The sequence below is a fragment of the Sinocyclocheilus anshuiensis genome, unplaced genomic scaffold (assembly GCF_001515605.1).
Source record: "Sinocyclocheilus anshuiensis isolate Anshui unplaced genomic scaffold, SAMN03320099.WGS_v1.1 scaffold991, whole genome shotgun sequence".
Classification (NCBI taxonomy): domain Eukaryota; kingdom Metazoa; phylum Chordata; class Actinopteri; order Cypriniformes; family Cyprinidae; genus Sinocyclocheilus; species Sinocyclocheilus anshuiensis.
The window spans coordinates 582,520-593,389 of NW_015547702.1; the positions used below are offsets into that span (position 1 = coordinate 582,520).

Genomic DNA, 10,870 nt, shown 5'->3' on the forward strand with positions numbered 1-10,870 from the left:
CCACCTCATAGTAACAATCCTGTCAGATCGTCCATCCTTTGAGTGAAAGTGTAACCTTACAGGTCGGCCGATCTGGTTTCGTGGTTAAAGTTAACATTTCGACATGTTTCCATGTTGTTGTTGCTCAGCAATAGCATGGACGTGATGTTGACTGGGGGTTTGGCAAAAGGAGAGTGGGACTGTGGGCGGTGCTCGGGGTGGTGACTGAAGGTGATGACTGTGTAGTTCTGACGTCAACTTTTTACGGAAGTCACAACGGTTCACAGCTACTTTAAGCAGGCTGTGTGAATTTTACTGTGGACTGACTGTTTTGAAACTTATATGGTAGTTACATAGTACCTAGACCTCAGTTATCATGAAAAAAGCCAGGAAATTTCAGTTTTGACAATATGGGACCTTTAATACTTTGCAAAAAACCATGTCAAAGACAATGCAATCACATAATTTTTACAGTTTGTATTTTTTTACAATGGTGTTTATCTGACACCACTTTCAACTAAAAAACTTTTTATGTGTTCTGGCCGTTCATTTACATGACAACAGCATTTTGGGGGCTTGAAACGATACCATTATCATCTCCGTGTAAACTACAAAAATGTGAATTTGTGGAAACGGTGACATCATGCACATGCATATTACCAAAGACTATAGAATACCCAAGACGTGTCACTCGTATAGTTTTGAATGGGGAAAAATGCAACGCTCAATATAGCTGCTCTATCGAACGAAGCCCCGCCTTCTGAGCAAAAGAGCCAATCGCTAATCGGCAAAGTCGGCGCGTCACTGCAGCTGTCGTTAGAAGTCCCGGTTGCTATAGAAACAGTCAGCGTTCTGAGACGTGCGGTTAGGACTGCGCATGCGCATTGGCTGATCTAGCCTGAAAAATAAGCTTTTTATAATGCTATTTGAGCAAAAGAAACAACTTTTATGATACAGTTGTTGTCAGATTTCATTGGTGATTTCAAATATGAAATTTAATCGTAAGCTTAGTGAACCGTTTTGGAGAATTTGATGTTTCCCCATTCAAAGAGATTGGAGCTGCACTTGCATGCCCGAGAGGCGTTTCAAAGATGGCCACCGAGTGACATGACTTGTCTTAAAGAGACTTTGACTGTCTGCTGCGCTGGATCAACCTTGATATCTGAACTGTATAATTATAGTGGAAGATTTATATAGTCATGATGTTCCTCTAATATGGTGTACTTTGATACAAATATGCTTCTGTCTTTAGAGTGCGCTGATCTTCAAAGATGTGAAAATAAGAGGTTTTTGGGTGACCCAATGGAAGAGAGACAACAAACATGGTGAGTGTCTCCAGTCTTGTGTGTTCATTGAGGCTGTCATAAATCGTGCTAATCTAAAACACTCATTGACACTTTTGTGATAGATGAAGACGCCTTGCGTAACATGCTGGATGAACTCTGCATCCTGATTCGTGCTGGGAAGCTGTCGGCTCCAGCTTGCACTGAAGTGTGCCTTCAAGACTTCAGAAAGGCCCTGGAGAACGCCATGAAGCCGTATGTCTCCACCAAACAAGTTTTTGTCATGTGACCTCATTTGTGTGTCTGGCGTGTTTTCACATGCGTTTGTTAAGATCTGCATAATCGAATCCAGTTAGCTTTATCAGCTGTTTTGGCTTTGATTTGGAATGCATTGACATTTATTGGATACTTGGTATTTATGAGCGTCATAAGGATTGTCAGTCCATCAGACGTCACTCTACATTTATTGTGACTACATACAGATAACCGGATAATGTACAGAGAGTGTGAGTTTGACTAGTTGCCAAGAAAGCCTGAGCATTTGTTTCATCTCAAGCATTACTGTTGCTTTATCACATGGAGTCAAACACAAAAATCCTCATATGGGGCATATGTTAAAGACAGACATTCATGTCATTTATAAGGCCCTGTAACAGACTGAATAATGAGAAATAATGACATGTTAAAAAGATAAACAACATTTTTTCGAGGTGGACAGTGTTTTAGATCTGTAAGAAAACATGCACTTAAACTCGGATGGAAACATTTGTCAATTCAATTCCTGGATGCCTCAACTGATGTGGTGCAGATAATTGATTATGTAGGAAAAAGAGTCTCAGCCTTCCCCAGTTGCAGCAATTTTTTTATTATTATTTTATTATTGATACTTTGCACCAGTTTCCCAGGAAGTGATTTTGTTCTCTTGAACACATGAGATGAATTTTATTTGCAGATGTTTTATGCAGTATTCGATTTTTTTCCCCACAAGTTTATTTTGCAACTTTACATGCAAATCAAAGGCTACTGTATTGTACTGTTTTGTGACTACTGTACTGTATTGTTGGTCATAGTGAGTGTTTGTACTGCTGGATGCCCTAATTACTGCTGGACAAAAAATGTTGATGAATGCATTTAAATATAAATTGCATGAGTGCATAATTCATCATTATGCATAATTTATCATTATCATTATCAAACCACTTTTGACAGTCTTTCACACAAAATAAAAAGAAAATCTTGTATACGAACAAAGACAGATCAGTGTAAACTTGTTTCTGACATGGGATTAAAAAACATGCAACTTTTTATCTTAAAATAAAGACAGTCAGAATTCTGCAGTGTTATTGCAGAGAAGCCATTTCACTCAGATATACAGTATGTCTCAGTAAAGAAGAAAAGACAACTGCAATTTTTATTTACCTTCACGTCACTCCAAATTTCTGTGGAACACAAATGATGTTTTTTTTTTTTTTTAATGTTTGGGACCCCCAAAAAACATTTTAATTTTGGGCTGAACTAAGAGACAGTGCAGTAAATATAAAGAAATCATGATAGATCAAGTTTATGAACAGCACATTAAATACTGCTGACAACATGTCATTCACACTCATGCTGAGTGTGTCTGAAGGGATCACGTGACAATATTGCAAAAACGCTGCTGTTCTGTGATCAGTTCAAACACAGCAGGCTCAGCATCAGTGACAGCAGCAGAGTAAACAGCACTGGAGCAGTGAATGATCCTCCCTCCTTCACCACGCACTTCTCATAGGCCTCAAAGTCCACTTCCCTCATCGCGCACACGTGATCGACGCGACAGTCAGCGTGGCACTCCGTCAGGTCATAATTCACAGAGTTGAACTCATAGTACTTCTGCAGATAACACTTGTCACTGGATATCCGCTCCATCACGCGGTGCATAGAGGCGGGAGAGGCGTCGGGCACACGAAACGCCTCCGTCAGCCGGTACTCCTTCTCCCAGCGCTCATGTACCACATTTGAGTATGTCAGGTTCATATAGTAGGTGATTATATCCTTCAGGAACACAAAGCAGCAAGAATAGAAACGTGTAAATCAGGGCTATTATAGCAGTATGTAACCTTTTAAACCTTAATTTGCAACAGTAAGCTTAGAATAATTTAAAATTTGAGGTGTCGGGTCCAATTTCATTGGAAATTGACGTATGTCATACTTCTTTGCGTGGTTACGTCACGTCCGTAAACAGAAAGAAGATCCGGCTATTAAAAGTTGTGTGTGGAGCGTTTGTAGCTTGTTCTTGCAACAGTTGCTTAGAATTTAAACTTGTCATCTAGATAGCTGCTTTAACTGTTAAGTTCTAAGCGGTAATAACTGTTAAAGGGTTAGTTCACCCAAAAATTCTGTCATTAATTACTCACCCTCATGTCGTTCTAAACCCGTAAGACCTTCATTCATCTTCGGAACACAAATTAAGATATTTTTGATGAAATCCGAGAGCTCTCTGACGCTCCCATAGACAGCAAGGATCCTACCATGATCAAGGCACAGAAATGTAGTAAGGACGTAGTTAAAATGGTCAATGTGTCATCTGTAGTTCAACCATAATTTTACAAAGCTGCAAGAATACTTTTTGTGCACAAAGAAAAGGGTCAGAAAGCTCTGGGATTTCATCAAAAGTATCTTAATTTGTGTTCCGAAGATGAATGAAGGTCTTGCGGGTCATTTTTGGGTGAACTATCCCTTTAACATGTGGGGAACCTGTTTTCAAAACTAAGAAACTTCAAACGGTGGCGGGTCTGCAATTAAAAACGGAAAGCGACAAAAACCTGTGCTAAAACGAAGGTAAATGAACAACTCTGACAACTTTTTTCTGCTGAACAGGTAAGACATTTCATCTTTAGAACACTTATTAGCTTGATTCAGATAGGTATGAAGCTTATTTTTTATTAATTTATTTTTCGTTTGTTTTATTATTATTACTATTAAATTTTATTTTATTTTAGTGAGGTAAATTTCACTTATCTTCTTGTAGCTATGAGAGAGAAAGTACTGTGTGATCTGATCTGACTGAGCAATATAGATATTTTGATTACTTGTTCAAATGATATATTTTTTCGGATATATGCCAAGTATGAAATATGTGGACGTACAGTGACAGATCCGTTATGATGGTGATCACAGATTCATCTACGCACAGAAGTTGTGCCAAAGCACAACCCACGTAAAATAAATAAATAAATAACCCCAAGCGTGTCTTGCATTTTTATGTTTTAAACATAGATGGCGATAGAGAGGCAAAAGTTATGTGCCGCAGCTTTAATTAAAACTAAAACAATAAAAATGTTATTTGAAATAAAATGTAAAAAAAACAAAACATATTTTAGCTTATTGTCGAGACAATATTTCTCATTTTTGTTTAGTTTACCTTGATGTAAAATATCTAAAACTTATCAATAAAAGCAGTATAGACATATATAAAAAAATTTAAACTAAATAAAATGACTAAAACTTTAACTAAAATGAAAGTGAAAACAGAAAATAAAATCTAATTCAAAACATTAACAAAAACTATAACAGGCCTAGTGATACTAAAACAACACTAGCATAAATATGTATAAAGTTTGCAATAAAAATACACATTTCTTCATGCAGATGGGTCTTACCTTGATCAAAAGTGTTTTGGTGTCATACGCAAACATGCGAATTCCAGGATTATTTCCACCATCTATGACACCAGGTAATGTTGTTATCCAAGGTGTCACTCCTGGAGCCAGGAACATAGCACTTATGGGAGATCCTGTAAAAGGGTATTAATGGCTTCCATTTTACAAACAATTTGTGAACGTAATCTTCACTCTCAGAAAAAAAAGCCATCACTGGGGCGGTACCCTTTCAAAAGGAAGGTGCATTGAGGTTCCATTGAGTTACTAAACTGTACCATTGAAGTGCTAATATTCACCTTTTAGGGATAAATAAGGTGTACCATTTGAAAAGGTACACTCAGAAAAAAAGGTACAAAAGCTGTCACTGGGGCAGTACCTTTTCGAAAGGTACAATTTGTGCCTTTTAGGTAGTAATATGTATACTAACGTACTGGCTACTGGTGTGGCTACCGGTACTGGTGTGTATATATAGTGTTGTTGGTGGTGTTGTTTGGTGTGGCTGCGTTTTGTGAGTGCTGCTCGTCTCAAATTGTGTAAGGCAATGTTTGTTTTGTTATTAATAAGCTTGCAATCACAAGACCACTACCCCTTTTCATGTTATTTTTTTTCTCTTTCTGGTTAACATGGATCTTTTTTACACCTCGTCACAGTCACAATTGCACCAATTGAACTGTTTTTCTCAGCTAGATTTTTCTACATTTGAATGGTGTAAAAGTCTTGCAATTGCTCGTCGTCCTCGTTATATTCAATGGCCACCCAAGCGCTGGTTGATTCAAGACTTCTCCATCTTTAATACCTGTGATATGGTCAACTACAATGAAGTGTCACTATAACATGACTCGCATGTGTTGTCATTACGATTATTTAACTGCTCCCGTTAGAGACTGAGCATCCTCGAATTCAAATCCTAAATATCAAACATGTTTTGATAAGGCATTGATAATCAGTGTTGGGGAAAGTTACTTTTAAAAGTAATGCATTACAATATTGCGCTACTCCCTAAAAAAAGTAACTAATTACGTTACTTTTTATGGAAAGTAATGCTTTAAAGTTATATTACTTTTGCATTACTTTCTCGTTACTTTTTAAATATAAGCAGGGCTTGATTGTTTTTAATATAAGAAGTTCTATTTATAGCAAATATAAAAGCCCTTCACACCAAAAAGTGTAATGAATAAACCCCAGGCTGAAGCAAAAGTAAATAAACCGTCTGTACAGTAGAACGCAGGAGAAGAAACACTCTTCAGCAATAAAAAAACAAAGCACAATTGTTAGTTTATCTAAAGTCATTTTTGCCTATTAGTATGGTTGAACTGGATCATCAAAGGTCAGCAGCAAAGACATTGGTTAATAAAATGGGATTAGATACATTTGTGTTATTTAACATATTTAATTATTGCAAGTTTGCGTCATATTCTGAGTTTGCATTTCACTGTTTTAATTCATTTTGATTAATACTAAATCTGTTTTTTTGTGAGTGGGATGAATTAATGCACATTCACATTTAGTCTAGAACTACAGTAACATCATGTTCACACAGCGCACACAATTCCTCTGCACTTCCGATTTCTCCCAGTATGGGGACAGGAGACTTGTCAGTCAATAAATGGGAAAACCAAGTAACTGGCGTTACTTTTTTGAAAAAGTAACTCAGATATTTTCTTGTAAATTAAAAAAGTAATGCGTTACTTTACTTGAAAAAAGTAATCTGATTACGTAACTCGCATTACTTGTGATGAGTTACCCCCAACACTGTTGATAATAGCATTGATAAACACAAATGTCACTTTTTCCTGTGGAGTGCCTCAAGGATCTGTTCTTGGCCCACTTCTATTTTTTATTTACATGCTTCCTCTGGGTCAGATAATTCTGTGCAATGGTCTTAAATTTTTAGAGTTACACTGAGGATACGCAATGTATTTATAGTCCAATTCTATTTTCCTCCCTCTTCTTTAACATCTTGCCTACATGATCTTAAAGTATGGATGGCTCAAAATTTCTTTGAATATTGAATACAGAAAAAACAGGACAGTACATTATATGATCTCTGTTTGCTCTATTTGCTTGACCATGTGACTATAACGTGTCCTTGGGTTCTTGAAAGGTGCTATAATAATGATGTATTATTATTATTATTATACGTTAGGTACTATTATGTACCTTTAAAGAACCAATATGCACCCTTTAGGTACAAAGGTGTACCTTTCCAGGTACCATCCCAGTGACAGCTTTTGTACATTGTTTTCTGAGATTGTTGTAAATCTTTGAGAAATACATTACATGGCCAAAAGAAGACACTTGAGCGTTAATTTATTATCTCTGATTCTATGGCATTTAATAGTAGTATTTAATATGTCGGTTTTTTTTTTTTTTCAGTTTTAGTTTTTTAACACATCAAGTTACTAAATGAAAAGTTTCAATGTTGCCTTGACAACTAGCTAAAATAAAATCAATTGACGACAATAACCCTTCTAATAAATAGGTTTTCCACTTTTCTAATTTGAAAGGTAATTCTAATGCCAAAAGAAGCACAACATGTGAAAGAATTAGTAGCAGAATTGAAATTACCTTTTGAGCTGTAGAACATGCGGAAGCTGTCAGTGTGATGATGACCGAAGAACTGGCCATGTATAATAGCGCTGTGCTTCTGTATGAGATCTATATAGCGCTTATTAAACTCTTTTCTGAACCAGGCTTTATCTCGTTTCTTCTCAAAAAACCCTGGAGGGACGTGGCCAATAATGTAAACCTGGGTAAGACAGAACAAAGGCTCTTTATGTGCAATAATGACACATGGATAAACTGCCAAAACTGAAGGTTTCGCTTCCTCGCTGTAAGATACGACTAACCTTCTCATTATTTTTAGCTGCGTCCTGAAGCACTTTATCAGCCCAACTGAATTGATCTGCAGGGTCTTTGATATTTTCTGTGAGTTTGTTCTGATCGTAATAGAGGTTCGTATTTAGGACCACGACTCTGAAGCCAGTTTGATTCAGCAACTTCTCTGTGTAATATCCACCTGTGAAAGACATTAATGAACGTTATATGACATTAGTTAAAGCTATATTATATAATTCATGTATTTCATAATATAGTAAAATCTGTAATATTTTTCTTATTGTCTTTGTGTCAGTGTATTGTTAATGATGAGCTGCTTTAGTTTATACCTATTTTAAAGGTTTCTTTTGACGCCGCATGTAGCCAGTCATGCCACAGGTTTGCGGTTTGCTCATAAATGTTGTTTTTTTCTGGAGGCATTTGGTTCTTTGGATGGTAGTCATGATTTCCCATTGCAGAATACACCTTGGTATCTAAAGAAATACAAATGCGAAATGAATTTCATAGACAAACAAAACAAACAAGCAGTCGGTAGCCCATATGAAACACATACTAGGAAAAGTAGTTTTTATGATGTGGGTGAGATTGCCGATTATTCGCAGGACAGGTTCGACTCCCAGCTGCTCATCGGGCACATGAGGTGTATCATCTCTGTGAAAAAGAGTTAGAATTATATAATCAATTATGTAAGAAATATATGACTTTAGTCAGACAGCTCACCTACCTACAGTACAGGCTAGGGCTGTGCAATATATCGAAATTTTTTGTTTTTGACCTAACATAACGTCTGAATACAAGCTCAAGATATTTTCACATTTTATTCTACAGCATAAAATTAATCAGTAGTACCCCTTGTGCTTTTTTACGTGTCTGTATAAAGGCGGTTGCTAACAAGTGTCTAAATGGGGTTGTCGGGACATTAAACATCACCATGTCAAACTGATAAAGTCGTCTAATCACTAGTCACTATTTGTTTATAATGTTTATAATCAACTACTCTAACTCAAAAAAAGGTTTTTAAATAAAGACTGACAGATTTGTTGACGCTTAACGGTGATGATGTTGAGGTCATGTGACCGTGGTGTAGTTCATTTAAAACGATTGGCTTTTATTTCTGCGAATTGTATTTAGATTTCAAAATTCCAAAAAGTTGTGTTAAATTGTGAAGATTATCAATATGAACGAACGTGTAAGAACCATAACCTTTTGTTGGTCTCAGAGCACAGTAATCCAAAAGCCAATGGAAAAATCCTATTAGGTTTTTCATCAGGTGAACCAGGGTTGGCCAACACAAATCCATCAACACTGCAGCACTCTACTGAATACACTTTAAACTTCAAACTAGGACAGACTTATGAGTTAAGAGGGCGCTTGGCACAAACCCGGTCCAGATGATGAAGTCTGGGTCAGGCAGGATCCCTCTCATGGCACTCAGTGTTGAGTTTATCAGAGTCCATGGGGAGTCACAGGAATAATCTCCAAATCTGCCTGCGTTTGGGGTCGGACGGCCTCCACTAGAAGCACATTTTGATGCAGAGTTACTCCCTACATCATAAGAAGGATCCCAGTGGAGGTCTGAGATGTGCCAGAAATAACCTGTAGTGGAGAACAACTGTGATCAGCCTGCTCATATATTGAGCATGATATATCTCAAGACTACTGAGCTATTACAGACCTCAATTTAAATGTACAGTCCATTGAAGACTGAAGATTTCAACCTTAAATTTTCAACATAATTCACAAAAAATTGAAGCCTAAATGATGAAAAATGGGACAACTGTTTTCTTAATTTAGGCTTTAATTTCTTGTTAATCCTCTATCTATCTATCTATCTATCTATCTACACATGTAAATTGTCTTAATTTATGTGTGTGTGTATTACTCCACTAATAAACTACGAAGCATTTTAAGCTTCACAGTTCAGTTGAGATCAAACAAGATTAAATGCTTCTGCTTTTGCAGACCAGTTCCTCTGCTTTAAGTCACTTTGTAGAAAAAAATTCATAAATGTAAATTGGAAAACAATTTTGTATACTACTACTAATACATTATTTCATTCAAAAATATTGTAATAAATAAAAATAAACAAAAAACAACAGCACAATATTTGTTGACCATGTGTCCACAGCATATGGGAGTCATTCTGCCTTTTTGTACTGACTAACAGTTACATAACTAACTGTTCTTTTTGCTTTTGTCTTCACACTGCCTTCATATCAGCTTTACGTCTTCCGTGCTAAAAACGACACATTCTCAAGCTCTAGTGAATTCATAAAGGCGATACACTGCTGAAAGGCTCTGTTCTTCAGTGTACTTCATATTGCTTTTTAAAAGATGTGCAGTATACAGTCGTTTATCTTAGCCGAAACAACTCAAAGCATTTAAGGACATACCTTTCATCACGTTACTTCTACCAGAGACGATGAAAATGCTGAGAAGAATAATTTTCCAAACACATGCCATTGTCAGATTCATCTAATGCGTGTGAGAGATCCAGAGACTCTGACCTGACTGCTGTTATCCTACATCAAGACATTCATTCCACAGCCGTCAGTAAACTGACAGATAAGAGAAGTCAGCTGGAGCAAATAAACGTGCAAGACGGGAACCAGCACGACATGAGCGCTTGTTCAAACATAGTTCTCCAGCTGTTACTATGTGTAAGGAGAAATAAACCTGTTGCACATTTGTAACGGTCATTTACTATGCAGTCAGCTTTCTATTTTAGTGTGCTACTATTTTGAAGGCATGCCTGTAATGTTCATACAGTAGTGGCTTGATTTTAAAATGAAATCTAAAGTCTCATGTGTGTAGCAGCAAGTTTTGTTTTTAAATAAGTTAATGTTATTATTCAGCAAGGATGCATTAAATTGATCAAAAGTGACAGTAAAAACATTTGTGAGCCTGCAGCACAAAAGCGGTCTCAAGTCGTTGGGGTATATTTGTAGCAAAAGCCAAAAATACATTGTATGGGTCAAAATTATAGATTTTTCTTTTATGCCAAAAATCATTAGGATATTAAGTAAAGATCATGTTCCATGAAGATATTTTGTAAATTTCCTACTGTAAATATATCAAAACTTAATTTTTGATTAGTAATATGCATTGCTAAGAACTTCATTTGGACAACTT

General features: G+C 36.5%; 2 protein-coding genes across 2 annotated transcripts in view; one reads left to right on the forward strand and one right to left on the reverse strand.

Moving 5' to 3' along the window:
- Positions 1–2,444, forward strand: part of LOC107703920 (trans-2-enoyl-CoA reductase, mitochondrial) — an 8,450-nt gene extending 6,006 nt beyond the window's left edge. The window contains exons 9-10 of the mRNA XM_016506723.1: positions 1,232–1,304; positions 1,388–2,444. Coding sequence (XP_016362209.1) covers positions 1,232–1,304; positions 1,388–1,551 — 237 coding nt within the window. The 3' untranslated portion in view covers positions 1,552–2,444. The remainder of the gene's footprint in view (positions 1–1,231; positions 1,305–1,387) is intronic.
- Positions 2,445–2,528: 84 nt separating this feature from the next.
- Positions 2,529–10,302, reverse strand: LOC107703919 (acid sphingomyelinase-like phosphodiesterase 3b). The gene is made up of 8 exons (XM_016506722.1): positions 10,132–10,302; positions 9,121–9,334; positions 8,292–8,389; positions 8,068–8,211; positions 7,750–7,919; positions 7,469–7,649; positions 4,901–5,034; positions 2,529–3,293 (listed from the first exon to the last, which is right to left on the reverse strand). Exons 1-8 carry the CDS (start codon positions 10,211–10,213, stop codon positions 2,931–2,933), a joined length of 1,386 nt encoding a protein of 461 aa, XP_016362208.1. The 5' UTR covers positions 10,214–10,302; the 3' UTR covers positions 2,529–2,930.
- Between the last annotated feature and the right edge of the window lie 568 nt (positions 10,303–10,870).